The sequence below is a fragment of the Salmo trutta genome, chromosome 13, assembly GCF_901001165.1.
Source record: "Salmo trutta chromosome 13, fSalTru1.1, whole genome shotgun sequence".
NCBI classification, from domain to species: domain Eukaryota; kingdom Metazoa; phylum Chordata; class Actinopteri; order Salmoniformes; family Salmonidae; genus Salmo; species Salmo trutta.
In genome coordinates, this window is record NC_042969.1 from 61985971 (window position 1) to 62005962 (window position 19992).

The window sequence follows — 19992 nt, forward strand, 5'->3', positions numbered from 1 at the left end:
CCACAAGGGGGTCCAAAATTGTTGTCACATGGGCACTGGCCCCCCCCCCCACCCCCCCAGAACCGCCCCTGTTTGTATTATCTTTTACCAGATCTAATGTGTTATATTCTCCTACATTAATTTAACATTTCCACAAAATTCAGCCACGCTCTTCTCAATTCACATCAACAACATAGCTCAGGCAGTAAGAAGCTCTCTCATCCATTTATATGCAGATGATACAGTCTCATACTCAGCTGGCCCCTCCCCGGATTTTGTGTTAAATGCTCTACAACAAAGCTTTCTTTGTGTCCAACAAGCTTTCTCTGCCCTTGACCTTGTTCTGAACACCTCCAAAACAAAGGTCATGTGGTTTGGTAAGAAGAATGCCCCTCTCCCCACCGGTGTGATTACTACCTCTGAGGGTTTAGAGCTTGAGGTAGTCGCCTCATACAAGTACTTGGGAGTATGGCTAGACGGTACACTGTCCTTCTCTCAGCACATATCAAAGCTGCAGGCTAAAGTTAAATCTAGACTTGGTTTCCTCTATCGTAATCGCTCCTCTTTCACCCCAGCTGCTAAACTAACCCTGATTCAGATGACCATCCTACCCATGCTAGATTACAGAGACGTAATTTATAGGCCAGCAGGTAAGGGTGCTCTCGAGTGGCTAGATGTTCTTTACCATTCGGCCATCAGATTTGCCACCAATGCTCCTTATAGGACACATCACTGCACTCTATACTCTTCTGTAAACTGGTCATCTCTGTATACCCGTCGCAAGACCCACTGGTTGATGCTTATTTATAAAACCCTCTTAGGCCTCACTCCCCCATATATGAGATATCTACTGCAGCCCTCATACTCCACATACAACACCCGTTCTGCCAGTCACATTCTGTTAAAGGTCCCCAAAGCACACACATCCCTGGGTCACTCGTCTTTTCAGTTCGCTGAAACTAGTGACTGGAACAAGCTGCAACAAGGTAAAACTGGACAGTTTTACCTCACTCTCTTCATTCAAAGACTCAATCATGGACACACTTACTCTGCCAAGAGAGGCAGGGGATCCTTGGTCCTGGCAGAGCAGCAGGCTAGCTGGGGTACAGGAGGGTACATCCTTGGGGAGGCAGGTGGAGGCTGGGGTGCTGGGGGCCACATACTGAAGCAGTTTAGGGAGTACTTGCTGGGTCCCTGGCTCTCTCCCACCATTGTACTATGCCACCAGGTGCTGGTAGCTTGGGTTGCATCCCAAATGGCACCCTATTCCCTATATAGTGCACTACCTTTGACAAGGGCCCATGGCCTGGCTCTCTCCAATTCTGAGCCTGAGACCTCAACAACTTGGTTTGGGATTGGTGCCGTCCTCCCCACCATGGAGCTGCCTGCCATTCAGCTGGCTGTGCCTGGCTAAGAGACTGGCTGTCTTTGTAACAATGGCCACAATAAGAGCAAGTGTTTTGTTGTTTGTATAAGACTACTAAGAGCATACAACAAATATTCACCACGGTTGTGTTCTTTTCAAAACAGCAAGAGAAGAGGAACACTTTTATAAAAATAAGAAATGTGATAAATGTAATACAAAAAACCCTTTTATTTTTTAACAGTCTGTCCATGAAATGATTTTTATCTTAATACTGTTTACTTCTCTTTACAGGCCCTCGTCGCTCGAAATAAATTGTATGTAATTTCTACAGCTCTGTAAATATATCCTCCGGCAATATAATTTAATAGTACTGTATATGGCAAAGATAGTTCCAGAATTTTCCAAGACAAAGATCACATTGGCTCCTCCTACTCAACAGTGGTAGTATTTTGCTGTGCATATTCAGTCAGAAGAATACTGATGTAAGAATATCACTATTATTAAAGACATTGGTAACAAATTAGAGTAAGTGTCCTGCTCCTCTTTGGGGGAATATGAGGTGGTAGAATAAATAAAGAGTGTTGGTGGCCTACAGCAGTGGTTCCCAACTCTTTTTGGTTACTGTACCACCAATTGAATTTTACTCTGCCCGGAGTACCCCTGAAGTACCCCCTCATGTGTATTTTACCAGTAGGCCTACGGTCTTATGAGTCTTCTCAAGTACCCCTTGTGGATAGGCCAAGTACCCCTAGGAGTCCTAGTATCCCTGGTTGCGAACCACTGGCCTACAGGCACACTACATGTGGCGTTGTTATCTCACTCTGCCACCTAGTGGAATAAAGTTCACACTGCACTTTTGGACAAATTCTCCCAGTCCCAACATATCATTATTTTCCACTTCAAATCCACTTCAACAATCTCGTTGAATTAAACCTTTATAAAATCAATGTACGGATGGATATAAATATATTTAATAGTCCATAGAGCCAGGTCCATAGAACAATGTAACATCTGTTTTAATAGTCTGATTCTGAATTAATAGATGAATCAGGAGTCTAGAGCATGTCTAGAGTCTATATCCTTGTTGTTAGCAAGGCTTGCTCTTCTTCCCCATGCGTTCAAAGAAGGACATGAATCCATAGCCGTCTGGTTTGGGCTTCGGGCTCAGGGCTTGTCCAGGACAGACTCCTTTGTCCTGGACAAAGTATGTGTAGGTCTCTCTGCTGACACTCTTGAACACCAGGTCTTGGACACCAGGTCTTGGACATCAGGTCTTGGACATCAGGTCTTGGACATCAGGTCTTGGACACCAGATTCCTCACATTGGCTTGCTCCTCTCTCCCAGGCGTTTAAAGAAAGACATGAATCCATTGCCCTCTGGAAGTTTGGGCTTCGGGCTCTTAGAAGGGTTAGCCATATTGTGTTTGGGGCTCTGAGGAGGGTCAGCCTGTTTGGGTTTCTGGGAGACGAGTATCTGGAGAGGGGCGGGAGAAAACTCCTTTATCTCCTCATCCTGGTTGTGGTTGAGTTCTAGGTTTAAGGGGGGAGGTTTTGTCTTGACTATAGAGGAGCTCTTGTCTTGGTTCAGCTCTCCTAGCTCTACGTGTGTGGGTCTCTCTGCTGCTGACAAGCTGTTGGACACCTTGTCCTGCTGGGCACCAGATGTCTCAGAGTGGTGAGGGATGGTGACTACCTCCAAGCCTCTGTTTTCAGAGTCCCTGGGGATGTTGAGACTTGCTGTCAAGTCTTTGTGTTTTGACATGGGGCTCTTAGACACCAGGTCTCGGACACAAGACTTCTCAGAGTGGCTAGGGAGGTTGGTAAGGTTAGGCCCTCCAGAGGCTCTGTGTTTCAGGGACATCAGATCAGTGTCTACTGACTTCATCCTCCCTATGACCCCCAGAGTAGGAGACGGAGTAGTAGGAAAAGTAAACAGATCATCCTCTTCCTCTTCCTCAGTAGGAAGGGCTTTAGGGGGGAGGGTGAAGGTGTGTCTGCGGGTGAGTATTTCCTTGGGGGAGAGGTGAGGGTTGAGGAGGTATCTAGCCAGGCTCTCGCTGCCTCTACATGCATCTCCCAGCAGCCGCTGTCTGTCTTCTTGGAAGGTTCTCTGGTGAGGGGAGGTGGAGATGGTGGAGGATGTAGTATTAGTGGTCGTAGCGTTGGGTGATCTTGTGGAGGTGTTAGTATTATTGGTGGCATTAGGAGACTTCTGCTGCTCCAGGCCGTACTCCCCAGACGAAAGACTACCACGGCTGCTCTGATACCTCATAACCTTCCTGGACACTTCACGCAACTTCTGGGCTTCTTTCTCATTTCCCTCCTCCTCCTCCTTTTCCTCCTTGTCCTTCATCGTCACTGAGATGGGTCTACCTGTGGAGGTGCAGGAGGAGGAGCTGCTGCTACCGGTTCTCCTGATTGGCTGTGCAGAACCATCTGGTTTCTTAGGGTTCTGCTGTGTCTCCTCAGGATGTGGAACCACATTCTCCTTCCGGTTCCTTTTGCTGTGGGACTGGTCCTTCTGGTCACTCTGAGAGGTCCCAGTCAGATCTCTGGCTGAGTTCCATTCATTCTCCTTACACACCTCCTTGGCCTTGACACATCCTCGATTTCCCCGTTCTGCCGAGGGAAGGTTTGCTTGAATGGGAACCTCTGACAGTCTGCTAATGGTGGGGGAGGGCGTACCCGAGCCTTTTCTCCTTTGGGACACACGACTGGTCAGGAACCTAAATCAAATCAAACTTTATTCAAAGTTCATATGAATGTCACAACACACTTTTACAGAAAAAAAGAAAAACACATTACAAAAACAAAAACAGAAAAGAACAGATTATATTTCAAAAGAAAGTATGACCAACTTCTGTAGTACGGACTCCAGGGCCACACCCTCCATGTCCTTGTCCCGTATGGAGCAGGTGGCGGTGGAACGGCGTTTAGCAGCATTAGCATCACTCAACAGTCTGTCTCTGGTTCTCCTCTTCACCTCCGCCACCTCACGATCACGGTTCTCCTACACACAGATACAACAACACATGTTAGGGAGCCAGAGGCAGTGAACACTGGAATCTACCAAGAAATCAGGGAAGGTTAAAGAGAAAATAGTAACTACAGAGATACTCATTGAAGACAAAAGCCAGCCAAAAATCCTCACACAGAAACGAGTGAGATGGAGATCTATGTTCCCAAGGAGGCCAAGATGGCAGTCAGTAAATCAGAGAGCATAAAATAATAGTATGCAAAAGGAGTATATACACTATTTTGTAAACCGTTTTTTACCTGGATGGCCTTCAGGAATTTCGCACAGAAAGAGTTGAAAATGGAGCAGCATTCATCCAGTCTGAACTTGCTGGGGTCTTCACAGAAGTACTCAGCCACTGTGTCACTGACTGAACCTAGCGACTGCAGAGAGAGCTCAGTCTCAGCCAGACGACACTCTGCTTCCTACAAGGGACCACACACAGAACAGAAATAACTAAGGCTGTGTCCCAAATGGCACCCTGTTCCCCATATAGTGCAGTACTTTTGAATAGACCCCTATGGGCCCTGGTCAAAAGTAGGGCACTATACAAAGGGAAAAGGGGTGCCATTAGGGTCGCAGAGTACATTTCTGAACCTACAGGGGACCACAAACATCAATAACCTCATCACTGGTCCTAGAGTTGTAGATTCACCACCAGAGGTTATTAAGGCTATGACAAGGGCCCAGAGTTTTTCCTGGTCAGGTTATGTGGTCAGGCAAAACATGTGGCCATGGAAACATCACATAGGTATACAGTATAGGGGAAAGTAGTGATATAAGATCTGAAAGGCATGGAGAATACACAGGCAGGCTACCTCACCTTGAGAAAGTCCTCCATCTGAGCCTGTAGCTCCTCCTGTTTCTGCACCTCCTCCTTCGCCTCCTTTACTTTCTTCACCTCTCTCTGAAACTCACTCTCTATGTCCTCCTTATGGATCCTACAGGGGGGGCAGAACACAAATATCAATCATTCAATACAGACAAACAGAAAAGCACAATCATTACAATAGAATGCCTTACTGTGGGGCAAACAGCAATATTAAAGATGTTGTTGAAGTGTGTAAGACACTCTGTATCTGTACCTTGCTGCATCAGCGATGTGTGTGAGTTTGTCTGGGAATTTCAGCAGGGCCACATCAACCTTCTGAGCTTGCTACAATCGACATAAACATGAATAACTATTGCATCAGAGAAAAACAAGATTCTAGATAAAGGATAAGTTTTAAATAAGGGTTCTCCTCACCATGACTACATAGTGCATGAGGTTCATGCCTGGTTTGTTGGCCTTTGTGTCCACTAGTTTCAGTAGCGATGCCACCCTGAAGCCAATGGCACTGCCAGCATAGCCGCCCTGTGGACACACAGAGGACAAGTGAGAGACCGTCAGTCAGGCTGACAAATTAACCTGAGGATTACTCAAAGCTAGAATGAGTTTATAACATATATAAAGATATACAGTATATATGTAATCGATGACATCATTGTTTTCCACTCACAGCGTTCATGTAGTTTCCAGTCTTCAGAACCAGGCGGATCACAGAGTGTAGATCGTCACTCTCTAACAGCTCTGGAGGGACAGACAGACAGACAGACAGACAGACAGACAGACAGACAGACAGACAGACAGACGAGACAGACGAGACAGACGAGACAGACGAGACAGTTGAGCTTAGTACAGATACACACTGGCCTTATTAAGATCCAGATCACATGCAGACGCAAACTTTACCTTTTCCAGCTGTGATCATGGTGGCGATGGATTGTTTCATTTCATCCATGAGCGGGAAAAACTCTTCTTTGAGAACTAAACTGTTGAGGCGCTCCTCATAACTAAAAGAAAGGGTATGAATAATGATTCATATTCTAGAACACAACAGGCATTCAAGACATAGAAAACACAAAACTGTACAAAACGGTGAATTAGATGTTTGTAGACGGTTCAACACACACACACACACGCACTCACTCACCTGGGAACCTTGATAAGTAACACCATAAACAGGTCTGCTTCAGGAAGAGCTGACTGGTCCCCTTTAAACCCAACTAGCTGCTTCACCTGCATACACACAACAGGTATTCATCTTAGTAAGACACAGCATTACGTTAAGGGTTGTAACTTGGGAGAACACTGTTAGAACTGTCTCTCAAGCTAAATATGATCAGTTCACTGTGGTAGTTAGCATCAACAATGGCGGCAAGCTGGCGGCAAACCTCAGCTCCCCCAATGGTGGTTGAACTGGAGTTTGCCCTATGTGGGACAAGGGTGCCAAAGCGACAGCGGGCTGATCTATGCTTGCCTATTGGGAGAGGCTGTGTTAAGGACTGTACCTCTTCTTTCTCTGGCAGCAGCTTACACAGCTCCTTCAGTTTACCTGTCCCAAATTTCAGTCCGTTTCCTGAACTGATGTCCTTGATCATGTCCCCTACTGGCCTGGGGAGAGACACAGACACTGATCAGTTACTGTATTATAACCAACATAACTTTGGAACAGGGGCGACCCGTCATTCAGGGCAGGTGTGTCACGCCCTGACCGTAGAGAGCCTTTTTATTTCTCTATTTGGTTAGGTCAGGGTGTGACTTGGGTGGGCATTCTAGATTATGTATATTTATGTCTGTTTATTTCTATGTTGGCCTGATATGGTTCCCAATCAGAGGCAGCTGTCTTTCGTTGTCTCTGATTGGGTATCATATTTAGGCAGCCTTTTCCCACTGGGTTGGTGTGGGATCTTGTTTTTGTATAGCTGCTTTAAAGCCTGCAGAACTTTACATTCGTTTTTGTATTTCGTTGTTTTGACGGTGTTCATTTAAATAAAGAGAAAATGTTCGCCTGCCACGCTGTGCCTTGGTCTCCTTCTTCAGACGAACGTAACAGAAGATCCCACCAAAACCGGACCAAGCAGTGTGGCCAAGATGAGTGGACTTGGGAGGAAATTATGAAGGGAGAAGGGCCTTGGATGCGGATTGGGGAGTATCGCCGTTCAAGGGAGGAGATGGAGGCAGCAAAAGAGGAACGGCGACGCTACGAGGAATTAGCACGGCAACAACGGAAGCCCGAGAGGCAGCTCCCCCAAATTCTTTGGGGGAGGGCACACGGGGAGATTGGCGGAGTCAGGGTTTAGACCTGAGCCAACTCCCCGTGCTTACCGTGGGGAGCATGTGACCAGTCAGGCACCGGGTAATGCGGTGATGCGCACTGTATCTCCAGTGCGCATTCATAGCCCGGTGCGCTCTGTGCCTGCGCCCCGCATTTGCCGTGCTAGAGTGGGCATTCAGCCAGGACGGATTGTGCCGGCTCAGCACTCCTGGTCTCCGGTGCGTCTCTTCGGCCCAGGATATCCTGCGCCAGCTCTACGCACGGTATCCCCAGTTTGCCAGCACAACCCAGTGCGGCATGTGCCAGCTCCCCGCACTTGCCGTGCGACAGGGGGTATTCAGCCAAGACGTGTTGTGCCAGCTCCACGCTCCAGACCGCCTCCATGGCCCAGGGTATCCTGCACCAGCTCTATGCACTATGCCTCCAGTGCGTTTCACAACCCAGTGCGTCCTGTGCCAGCTCTCCACACTTACCGAGCTAAAGTGGGTATCCAACCAGGACGTTTTGTGCCTGCTCCACGCACCCAGCCTCCAGTGATGATCCATGGTCCAAAGCCTCCAGTGATAATCCATGGCACGAAGCCTCCAGTGATGATCCATGGCCCGGAGCCTGTAGCGATGATCCATGGCACGGAGCCTGCAGCGAGGGTCCCCGGTCCAGAGCCTGCAGCGACAGTTCACAGTCCGGAGCCTGCAGCGACAGTCCCCAGTCCGGAGCATCCAGCGACGGTCCCCAGTCCGGAGCCTCCAGCGACGGTCCCCCAGTCCTGAGCCTCCAGCGACGGTCCCCCAGTCCTGAGCCTCCAGCGACGGTCCCCCAGTCCTGAGCCTCCAGCGACGGTCCCCCAGTCCGGAGTCTCCAGCGACGGTCGGCAGTCTGGAGCCTCCAGCGGCAGTCAGCAGTTCCAAACCTCCAGTGACGATCGGCAGTTCAGAGCCTCCAGCGGGGGTTCCCAGTTCAGAGCCTCCGGCGACGATCTACGGTCCGGTACCTCCGGCGACGATACACGGTCCGGAGCTTTCGGCGACGACCCCCGAAAGAGAGTCGCCACCGAGAATGGCGGATCCGCGAGCAGAACAGGGTCTACGTCCCGCACCGAAGCCGCCACCGAGGCTAAATGCCCACCCGGACCCTCCCCTATTGAGTCAGGTTTTGCAGCCAGAGTCCGCACCTTTTGGGGGGGGGGGGGGGGGGGGGGGGTACTGTCACGCCCTGACCGTGGAGAGCCTTTTTTATTTCTCTATTTGGTTAGGTCAGGGTGTGATTTGGATGGGCATTCTAGATTATGTATATCTATGTTTGTTTATTTCTATGTTGGCCTGATATGGTACCCAATCAGAGGCAGCTGTCTTTCGTTGTCTCTGATTGGGGATCATATTTAGGCAGCCTTTCCCACTGGGTTGGTGTGGGATCTTGTTTTTGTATAGCTGCTTTGAAGCCTGCAGAACTTTGCGTTAGTTTTTGTATTTCGTTGTTTTGACGGTGTTCATTTAAATAAAGAGAAAATGTTCACCTGCCACGCTGCGCCTTGGTCTCCTTCTTCAGGCGAACGAACAAGGTGGAGCAGAGACCCACCTATTTTGAGCCCCACATTTTTTGCAAAAAAAAAAATAAAAACACATTTGAGGGGAGGGGGGCTTGCCTGTTTTGCATGTTATTTTGGCATTAATATGTGACACATCAGTTTGCAAACAACTTAAAAATATATATATATATCATTGAGTTAATAAAGTCGCATACAAACATGGTCTATTTTTTGTTTTCTTGAGTAAGGCAGCTCCAAAATGTAGGTGTTTCAGCCTAGCTCAGTGTTTTCTGTGGTGGTGGGGCAAGCCAGCAGAAAATATGGAGAGTTGCGCCGTGATTGGCTCAGTGTTCTGTCACTCATGGGGACACTACATCACCGCGAAGTGTAAGGGGAGACCTTGAAAATTCTAGCCCTTTGGCTACTGACATAGAGTTACATTAGCAGTGCCCATCCAAGAAGGCTCAAGGTCATTGGCCACAGATAAAATTATGTCAAATCACGTTATATGTACAGAAGCTTAGATCGGACTGATCATGTCAACATCATACTTTCAAAATCTTAGCTAGCAGTCATCGTCATGAATCAAGTCGACAATCTACTGGCAAATCGTTTTCATCCTTGTTGTATGAAGAGAAATAATGAAGAGAAATTATAGATGCTCACCGGCAATTGGACATAAACAATACACAACAAGTTGTAAATCGCAAATTCAACAATAAGTGGTTTGGAAGGAAGTGAGCACAGCACAACAAGGTAAGTCTAAAAATGTATTGTATGCTGCTGCATACATTATGTAATATGCCAGGGAGATATACACTGCTCAAAAAAATAAAGGGAACACTTAAACAACACAATGTAACTCCAAGTCAATCACACTTCTGTGAAATCAAACTGTCCACTTAGGAAGCAACACTGATTGACAATACATTTCACATGCTGTTGTGCAAATGGAATAGACAACAGGTGGAAATTATAGGCAATTAGCAAGACACCCCCAATAAAGGAGTGGTTCTGCAGGTGGGGACCACAAACCACTTCTCAGTTCCTATGCTTCCTGGCTGATGTTTTGGTCACTTTTGAATGCTGGCGGTGCTTTCACTCTAGTGGTAGCATGAGACGGAGTCTACAACCCACACAAGTGGCTCAGGTAGTGCAGCTCATCCAGGATGGCACATCAATGCGAGCTGTGGCAAGAAGGTTTGCTGTGTCTGTCAGCGTAGTGTCCAGAGCATGGAGGCGCTACCAGGAGACAGGCCAGTACATCAGGAGACGTGGAGGAGGCCGTAGGAGGGCAACAACCCAGCAGCAGGACCGCTACCTCCGCCTTTGTGCAAGGAGGAGCAGGAGGAGCACTGCCAGAGCCCTGCAAAATGACCTCCAGCAGGCCACAAATGTGCATGTGTCTGCTCAAACGGTCAGAAACAGACTCCATGAGGGTGGTATGAGGGCCCGACGTCCACAGGTGGGGGTTGTGCTTACAGCCCAACACCGTGTAGGACGTTTGGCATTTGCCAGAGAACACCAAGATTGGCAAATTCGCCACTGGCACCCTGTGCTCTTCACAGATGAAAGCAGGTTCACACTGAGCATGTGACAGACGTGACAGAGTCTGGAGACGCCGTGGAGAACGTTCTGCTGCCTGCAACATCCTCCAGCATGACCGGTTTGGCGGTGGGTCAGTCATGGTGTGGGATGGCATTTCTTTGGGGGGCCGCACAGCCCTCCATGTGCTCGACAGAGGTAGCCTGACTGCCATTAGGTACCGAGATGAGATCCTCAGACCCCTTGTGAGACCATATGCTGGTGCGGTTGGCCCTGGGTTCCTCCTAATGCAAGACAATGCTAGACCTCATGCGGCTGGAGTGTGTCAGCAGTTCCTGCAAGAGGAAGGCATTCATGCTATGGACTGGCCCGCCCGTTCCCCAGACCCGAATCCAATTGAGCACATCTGGGACATCATGTCTCGCTCCATCCACCAACGCCACATTGCACCACAGACTGTCCAGGAGTTGGCGGATGCTTTAGTCCAGGTCTGGGAGGAGATCCCTCAGGAGACCATCCGCCACCTCATCAGGAGCATGCCCAGGCGTTGTAGGGAGGTCATACAGGCACGTGGAGGCCACACACACTACTGAGCCTCATTTTGACTTGTTTTAAGGACATTACATCAAAGTTGGATCAGCCTGTAGTGTGGTTTTCCACTTTAATTTTGAGTGTGACTCCAAATCCAGACCTCCATGGGTTGATAAATTGGATTTCCATTGATTATTTTTGTGTGATTTTGTTGTCAGCACATTCAACTATGTAAAGAAAAAGTATTTAATAAGATTATTTCATTCATTCAGATCTAGGATGTGTTATTTTAGTGTTCCCTTTATTTTTTTGAGCAGTATATATATACTGTAGCTAAGAAAGTAATAACGTTACTAAGTGTATGTTGTGAGGTAAGCTGTTAGTAGCTCATGTGGCTGATGCTAATAATTTGGTCCCTTTTCCCCTCTTAATTTCACCTACTGTTCTGACTTCGTGGTGCACATGTAGCCTATAGCCTATTTTAGAGAAATGTAATCATTGAATATTGTAAGAGCTTTCATTGTCTGCTTATATGCCCCCTTTATTTATCCTACGGTTCTGACTTGGGGTACAGGTAGAATACCGTAAGAATGGCCCATGTTCTGAATTCTGTTGCTGTACAGTTCAAAAGTGCTGAACAAATAGCTATATTCATAACATCCGTCCTAGCTCGCTCATTACTGTCTTAATCGAGATTTACGGATTGCCTCTTATCCGCTCGTCGTTCTCTTATACCATAGTTTGTACATCTCAATTGTCAGTAGAAACCACATTTGTTTAAACAAGTCAGCCATATCAGATATGTTTTTAAAAAGGCAATAAATTAGGCTGAATTAACTATTTCGCTGCCAGATAAGGCTACGCTGATAGCTAAGTGTAGCAGTGGTAAGGTGTTGGGACTGCTGTTGGGACTCTGCTGTTGGGACAGCTTAATGTAGGCCTTAACAGTTTGTGGGCACCGTTTGTCACCGTTATAGTGCAATTAATCTATAGTTTAGTGTTGAGTTGTATAGTGTCTTTGCTGGTATGCATAATTATATATATATATATATTTTTTGCCCCACCAAGATTTACATGCTAAAATTGCCACCGGTTTGGAAACTTCATCGACTGATTCATCCACTAGGTTCTCCAAGGAGCCTAGTCAAGGAGAAGGGCTGTGATTCATTCATCTCCAACTACACAAAGTGGTTCTTTTTCTGAATTACTCATGCTCTAGGGTTGGGTCTCTAAATGTGTTGCTCATTTCCTCTGTGCCATGTTTCATTAAGCCTGGTAAGCAAGGCTCCTTCTTTCCCCAACCCTCTTAGTGCATTTTTCCACTTAGCCAACCATAGACAAGCTCTTACCTTCTACACATATACACCTACTACAGCTGAACTGGAACAATGTTTTCTTTCCTCAGAAGCACAAGAACAAAAACGCTGACACAAAAATACATTTAACAGAAAACAGAAAACTGCATCCAGAAATGGACATTACAAATAAATGTAATAATAAAACATTGAGATGATAAGGCTTTATGTATTTTTGAGTTTTCTGTCTGCGAGAACAGTACAATCTTCAGAAAATTAGGTACTGTAGCCAATGGCATGTAGTAATATTGTAACACATAACACAGTCATACTGTGGGCCTACAGAGAAAATCATTTAGTAACACATTAATGACATTTTTCAATAGTTCATCTGTGGAATGATCTGGGTGCACTGTTCCTGCATTAGTGTTATCATGTAGAGCCGACCTGTTGGGACAAGCTGCTGTACCTCAGACACACAGAGCTGGGAATGTCAAGCAGCCTAGCCTCAGGACTACTTGGCCTTGCTGTCCCAAATTACCCCCTATTCCCTTTATAATGGACTACTTTTGAGCAGTGCCCTATGGGGGTCAAAAGTAGTCCACTATAGGGAATAGGGTGCTACTTGAGATGCAACCACTGTGTCTTCTTTAACTTGACACACGTGGCTCTGACAAACCCGCCACACCTTCAGCACACTCCCAGTTTATATCTGAGTCCCAAATGGCACCCTATTCCCTATATAGTGCAGTACTTTAGATCAGACTCTGGTCAAAAGTAAAGCACTATATAGGGAATAGGGTGCCATTTGGAATGAATACTATATTTGCCTCTCTGACATACCTCTTGAACTGTTTCAGGAAGATCCCAACGTTCATGCTCCTCTTGGAGTTCAGTATGGAGACCTAGTGGTGGTGGGACACACAGGCATGAAGTCATCAGTTAGTCAATAAATAATGTTGGTCATACCAGAACACACATACGCACACAGACACACACACATGAAGACATCAGTAGGTCAATAACAGGCATTGAGTCTATCAGGAGCTCAGCATTTAGCTTAAACAGCCTTCTCCTTTATCCCAAATACATCCTCATTCCCAAACAAACAACCGATTGCAAAGGTTTTACTGGTTTGATTGACTTGTTTTTGAGAGCCCATGATAAGCTATTGCAACAGCTGTCAACATACTGACATTCCTAAGTCTTGCTCCTCTATACTGAGTTAGGAACAGGGACAGGTAAGAGACTAAAGGCCACTTTCAATAGCTCCACATTTGACCTTTATTGAACTGCCAAGGTAGCCTAAATGTGACAGCAGGGTGGTTTCACTAGCAAACAACAAGAGGCAAAAGTAGAGGATCAAAAATAGGTTTGTTAATATGACAATAGCATTGAATACCAGGACAATGATTCACAACAGTGCCGTAAAATCCCGACCGTCACTTACAGGAAGGGAAGTACTGTATCTTAACTGAACCCACAGCCCTGTTCATTGTTATAGAGGTAGCAATGAATTCTGGTTTACAATACATACAAGTATCAACTGTATGGCAACAATTAGCACATATTAGTGGTTCATTTACTCTCCCTGGGTAAACTGATGAAGATTAGTTAGGCTATATTGACTCTACCCACCCTTTAGTTTATACATCAAAGCATTCCTAGATGAAACCCCACTGCATAAACATCCAGAGGAACATTAAGAGGAACATGTCATAGTTCCAAAAAACCACACAATATCACACATGAAAAAGGGAAATGGATACATAGTAAAATGACGGTAATTAATTTCGTCAAATTTTGTTGGTTCGTCTCCATTTTTTAGTGTAGTGAACTCGTGCTTTATCTAGATACCAGATTAGATAACCTCTGCTGGTGAACTCATGCTGCTTGCAGAGTGCAAATATTTATAATCAACCTATTCTCTGAGGGTTTAGTCAAATCAAGCACTCCAGCAGTTGGCATTCAAATGATGTTAAAAACTTTATAGGTGTGTGGACAGAAAGGTAAGACAGCCTTCCAGTTACAGCATGTTAATGATTCATATAAAAAGAGATCAGGGTAGAATCATCTCCAAGCTTCACTCACGCTGACTGGTTTGTTTTGAACACTTTCGCTAATACATTATTGCTTCCTGATGTACTTGAGTTTGATCCAAGTGAAGAGCACAAAGAATCTTGCTAAAGCCACACTAAGAGAGTGGTAGCTTCCCAATTGGCACCCTATTCCCTTTATAGTGCACTACTTTTGCCCAGGCCTAGACCAAAAAAAGCACCATCATGGAACCATGGGCTGATGGAATTGATCTATTTCCCAACCTCCACCTTGCCACCTTAACCGTAACCCTGGCCCATATGACTACATTACTGAGCCTGTTACAACAGAAAGGCTGTAGGAAAACAACACATCACAACTCCACAACACACACTCCCTGAGAAAATCAATCAGGGTCTAAAGAGCACATGTCAACATATCCAATATCTTTGGTCGTAAACAGAACAAATATTCATATTCAATACGCTGTTTCGGTCTCTCGTCTACTCCCAGAAAGTATAGATGCTCAAAACAAACTCTCAGGTGAGAAATCATGATCAAGAGAAGAATGACAGAAGATGCATGACATTGGAGAGGCCTTGGCTGGGACCAGATAGGATGTGTATGTCTCACACACTTATACAGTATCTGATCGAGGAGCTGATGTGGTTCCAGCTGATGTGGTACCTCTTGACTTCTACTCAGCTACAACTGACACACTTCTCTCCAGCTGCCAGTATCAAGCTAGAGAAGTGACTCCTGGTACAGAAGGTTAGGTCAACTCACCACTTCTGTGCCCTGACTGTTGGTTGGCTTGCCTCTGATACTCTGTCTGTTCAGAGCCTTTTGTCCCTGTCCCTGCTGCTGGCTGTGACTGAACAGCTCCTCAATCCTCCTAGTGTCCAGCTCATACACTCCCAGAGTCTTCTCTTCTGTCCAGATGTTGTGTTTGCCCACCACCACGTGTTTGGGGATTGCATCCCAGTTGAAGTTACGCATCTTGGAGACGTTGAGCTGGCGGCCTGTGGATAGCCCGAAGCCTATGCCAGGGGGAGGAGGGGGGCCTGGGGGAGGGGGGCAGGGGGGAGGTGGTGGGGGAGGAGGAGGAGGTGGTGGTGGAGCGATTGCTGATTCCATCTTTAGTTTAAAGGAATTAGATGGACCAAGGATCAGGAACAAATCATGGTATCATCATTATGTCTTCATCATCACCTCCATTTTGTACACGTAAAGTGTCACAGAAATGTTATTCGATTAGTGTTAAATACCAATTATTGAAGAGGGTGATATAATCCTTTTCCTTGATTGATCCCCCCTGTAAAGAAACAATGGTACCGGTAAACTTTTAACACAGAATGTTAGGCATGCAGCATAAATTCTACTGTATTGCCCAGCACAGAACAAGTATCTTGACAATTGTGGCTGAAGTGCTCAAATGAGACACCATATCAACAAATACTGAATTCAAAAGACATTGAAAGCAGTATAATTATAAAATACGTGTATGAATTTACAAATCAAAAGCATCCACCAGAAAAACGGAATACAGTAGGCTACCTATTTTGATCAGGTTTTATCTTTAGGCTACTAATATGTGATAAATGAGGGAAGAGGATTCTGTATCCGACCTTACCTGCTCGATATCCAACGTTCCACCAAGAGTAAAAACTACTTCGAAAAAACAAAAACTACAATTCAATCCAGTAGTTAGTCCGACGCCTTCCTCTTCAAACTTCAACATCAGAGGTGTGAGTTGAGTTGACTACTACCACTGGACCGCTACCAGCGCTGTCAGGTTTCCACTAGATAATACATACACAAAGTCAAGTTCCACAGCTACATAGTCAAAATTGCCCAAAAAATATGTTTTTTGTTGTTATTTTAAAGTTAGGGTTAGGCATAAGGTTAGCAGTGTGGTTAAGGTCAGGGTTAAGGTTACGGTTAGGTTTAAAATCAGATTTTAAAAGGATCAATTGTAGAAATGGGCGGGGTTTAGCCATAATTATGACTTTGTGGCTGTGCTAACTAGTGACGACCGCAGTGTCAGAGAAGTAAAAGCATGTCGCAACTTTACCTGCGTACGGACTGAGTCCAACGATGTATACAAACCCTTGATTACTCAAATTATGTATTGGCGATTGAGAGGGTTTGAAGCCACCTGTCGGCCATATTGGCACTCCCTGGTAGATCAGTCCTCCATAGGAATGATTGGAATTTTATAGTACTTCAATAACATTTTTCAAGGACAGAATGACATGTATATAAGTATTTTTTTGTTGTAGTTGAAACAGTGACATTAGTCATCTCAATAAATTATACTTTCAGGAAAATGTTTTTATATATGTACAGTACCAGTCAGAAGTTTGGACACACCTATTTATTCAAGGGATTTTCTTTATTTTTACTATATTCTACATTGTTGAATAATAGTGAAGACATCAAAGCTGCGAAATAGCAGATATGGAATCAGGTAGAAACCCAAAAAGTGTTAAACAAATCAAAATATATTTTATATTTGACATTCTTCAAAGTAGCCACTCTTTGCCTTGATGACAGCTTGCACACTCTTGGCATTCATATAAATATATTTTTTTAAACCTTGAATGAGTAGGTGTGTCCAAACGTTTGACTGGTACTGTATATACTGTATATATATATATATTTTTTTTTATGTTTAGCTCACCTAATATAATTTAAAAGTATGCATTAAGGTGTCTATAATAGAATACATGTGGCAAAAACAAATTTAGATATTAATAAATGCATTTCTATACCTTCCAAAATATTGGAGTGTCAAGATGGAGGCACGTTGGCTTCAACACACTGCCTCCTATAAATCATGTATATATGTATATATATATATAAATGATTGACTGAGCTCAATGCCCTGTTAAACCCCTAATTGCCCGTGCAATATTCCATTCTGACAGAAGTACTGTAAAATCTGTACTGTGTCTGGCCTCTCAAATGTGTCAGTTTACAGTAGGCCTAGTGTTCCTACTGAATTATCACAAAGTTTTACTTTATATAATCCAGTAAAATGTAAACAGTGTGAAACTGGTCATATGCGATGTACAACAAGGCTATAATGAGGTTGAGTGAAGACCAGTGTGGGCGGACTGCACCACTGACTACATCGAGTCATTGTCAGTCGATACATGTAAAAATGGCAATTTGTTAATGCTTTCCTTTTATCTATGTTTATCCTGTGTAAATATAATTTTTCCTTTGGGTTCTGAAATCCGGAGTTTTTATGTTCAAATGTTATGTGATGTCTGTCAAACTTGTAATGTGCCTCGTAATCCACTGTTTTTCAATGGAGTAGGAAGTTCAAATCAAATAATTTTGTATTTGTCACATGCGCCGAATACAACGGTGTAGACTTTAAAATGCTTGCTTACAAGCCCTTCCCAACGATTCAGAGTTAAAAATATAATACAAATAGTAACATGAGGAATAAAATACACAAGAATGAAGCTACTGAGTGTACAAAACATTAGGAACACCTGCTCTTTCCATGACATAAACTGACGAGGTGAATCCAGGTGAAAGCTATGATCCCTTATTGATGCCACCTGTTAAATCCACTTCAATCAGTGTAGATGAAGGGGAGGAGACAGGTTAAAGAAAGATTTTTATGCCTTGAGACAATTGAGGTATGCATTGTGTATGTGTGCATTCAGAGGGTGATGCAGCCTGTCAAGATGCTCTCGATGGTGCAGCTGTAGAACATTTTGAGTATCTGAGGGCCCATGCAAAATCTTTCCAGCCTCCTGAGGGGGAAGAGACGCTGTCGGGAACTCTTCACAACATGTGGACCCCAGGGAAACTTGAAGCTCTCGGCCCGCTCCACTACAGCCCGTCAATGTGGATGGGGGCGTGGTCTCCCCTCTGTCTCCTATAGTCCGCAATCAGCTCCTTGGTCATACTGACATTGAGGGAGAGGTTTTTGTCCTGGCACCACACTGCCAAGTCTCTGACCTCCTGTAGGCTGTCTCATCGCCGTCAGTCAGCAAACTTGACGATGGTGTTGGAGTTGTGTATCCACGTAGTCGTGGGTGAACAGGGAGTACAGGAGGACACTAAGCATGGACCCCTGAGGGGCCCATGTGTTGAGGGTCAGCATAGCGGAGGTGTTGTTGTCTACCCTCACCACCTGGGGCCGGCTCATCAAGAAGTCCAGGATCTAGTTGCAGAGGGAGTTGTTCAGTCCCAGGGTCCCGAGCTTGGTGATGAGCTTGGAGGGGACTATGGTGTTGAACACTGAGCTGTAATCTATGAATAGCATTCTCACATAGTTATTTCCCCTCTTGTCCAGGTGGGAGTTAAGACTTAAAGCATGCACTACCACTTGATACTTTAATATAAATCCATTCTTTAACGCTTACTGTGTACCTGTACTTGTCCTGGTTGTTATAGAGTTGTCAGTTGAATTTGGAATCCATTGTTTTTTATAAAAAATGTCATACTATGCGTCCCCTGCCAAAACCCCAAAATCTGCTGTGCAATGACAGGCTGCTCCTTCTCCGTTAACAAATAATGGCTCCCTTGGCATTGAAGAATGGACATTTTTACAAGTATCGATTGACACCAACTCTATAACAACCAGTTGGAGGTTGGAGGTGCAGTCCTCCCACTCTCATCGCCACTCAACTCCATTGTACTTGTACATCGTGGAGTTGAGGAACTCGGCTAATGCGATTTCCATACCTGGCCTCGAGTGTGTTCTTGCCTGGAGCTGTGAAACTGGTAATGCAAATACAAACATTTGTTTTTGTCCATACAATCTACCTGAGCTGCGGAACCAGTCTTCACCGTATCCACTTAAGCATCACAGTATAGCATTTTTGTTCTACCTCCAAAAGCCTCAAACGCCCTAACAAAGCTTTGTAGTCCCACTAACAGACCCCAAACCTCCACCACAAATGCCTATACAGTCATTCAACCTTCGATGTTGGATCCGCCACTGCTTTTGAACCGTTTATGCTACAAACACCAAACCAACGTTGACATGTGTAGTCTGACTCAATTTAGATTGCTTCAACACAGCTTTTGGCTACCATTCATAGGCTATTTTCTAAACTATAAAGCTTGTTGTGTCCTCATTAATTTCAATGGTGGAACAACTGCCACAGAACTTTCAGAATGTTCCAACAAAAATCCGTAAAAACACATTCGATGGATTATGCTACATTACTCTATCGTTGCTGTCTGATGAAAACCTAATTTCCATTTTTGCAGATTGACTATCAATATATATATTTACTTTGTTTTATATGACACTTTCTGTATCTTTAACTAAACACATTCAGCAGTTCAAGGCCTGACCATCTTTTGGGATATTACATTTCAGATGCTCTAGACTTTTTAGATGAAACATTTAAACATCAGGACACTGGAATTCATCACATCACTGATCATGTTGTTGACATGTATGACGTGATTAAATAGCAATACCCTGTGATTAAACATGGCACACATCCCAAATTGCACCCTATTCCGTTAGTGTACAACTTTTTACCAGGGCCCATAGGGCTCTGGTCAAAAGTAGTGCTCCATGTAGGGAATACAGCACCATTTGGGATGAACCATTGAGACCC

At 45.0% G+C, this 19992-nt stretch overlaps 1 protein-coding gene and 1 long non-coding RNA gene across 2 annotated transcripts; both read right to left on the bottom strand.

The window, feature by feature from the left end:
- Window positions 1-1553: 1553 nt before the first annotated feature.
- On the bottom strand, window positions 1554-15459 carry LOC115206257 (inverted formin-2-like). Its single transcript, XM_029773003.1, has 12 exons — window positions 15179-15459; window positions 13199-13260; window positions 6693-6795; window positions 6335-6420; window positions 6094-6194; window positions 5861-5931; window positions 5608-5715; window positions 5447-5517; window positions 5185-5302; window positions 4622-4786; window positions 4204-4355; window positions 1554-4071 (listed from the first exon to the last, which is right to left on the bottom strand). Exons 1-12 carry the CDS (start codon window positions 15389-15391, stop codon window positions 2664-2666), a joined length of 2658 nt encoding a protein of 885 aa, XP_029628863.1. The 5' UTR covers window positions 15392-15459; the 3' UTR covers window positions 1554-2663.
- A 71-nt stretch (window positions 15460-15530) lies between these two features.
- Window positions 15531-16259, bottom strand: LOC115204929 (uncharacterized). The gene is made up of 2 exons (XR_003880526.1): window positions 16026-16259; window positions 15531-15707 (listed from the first exon to the last, which is right to left on the bottom strand). It is a non-coding gene; the product is annotated as an uncharacterized LOC115204929 (long non-coding RNA).
- Window positions 16260-19992: the final 3733 nt, after the last annotated feature.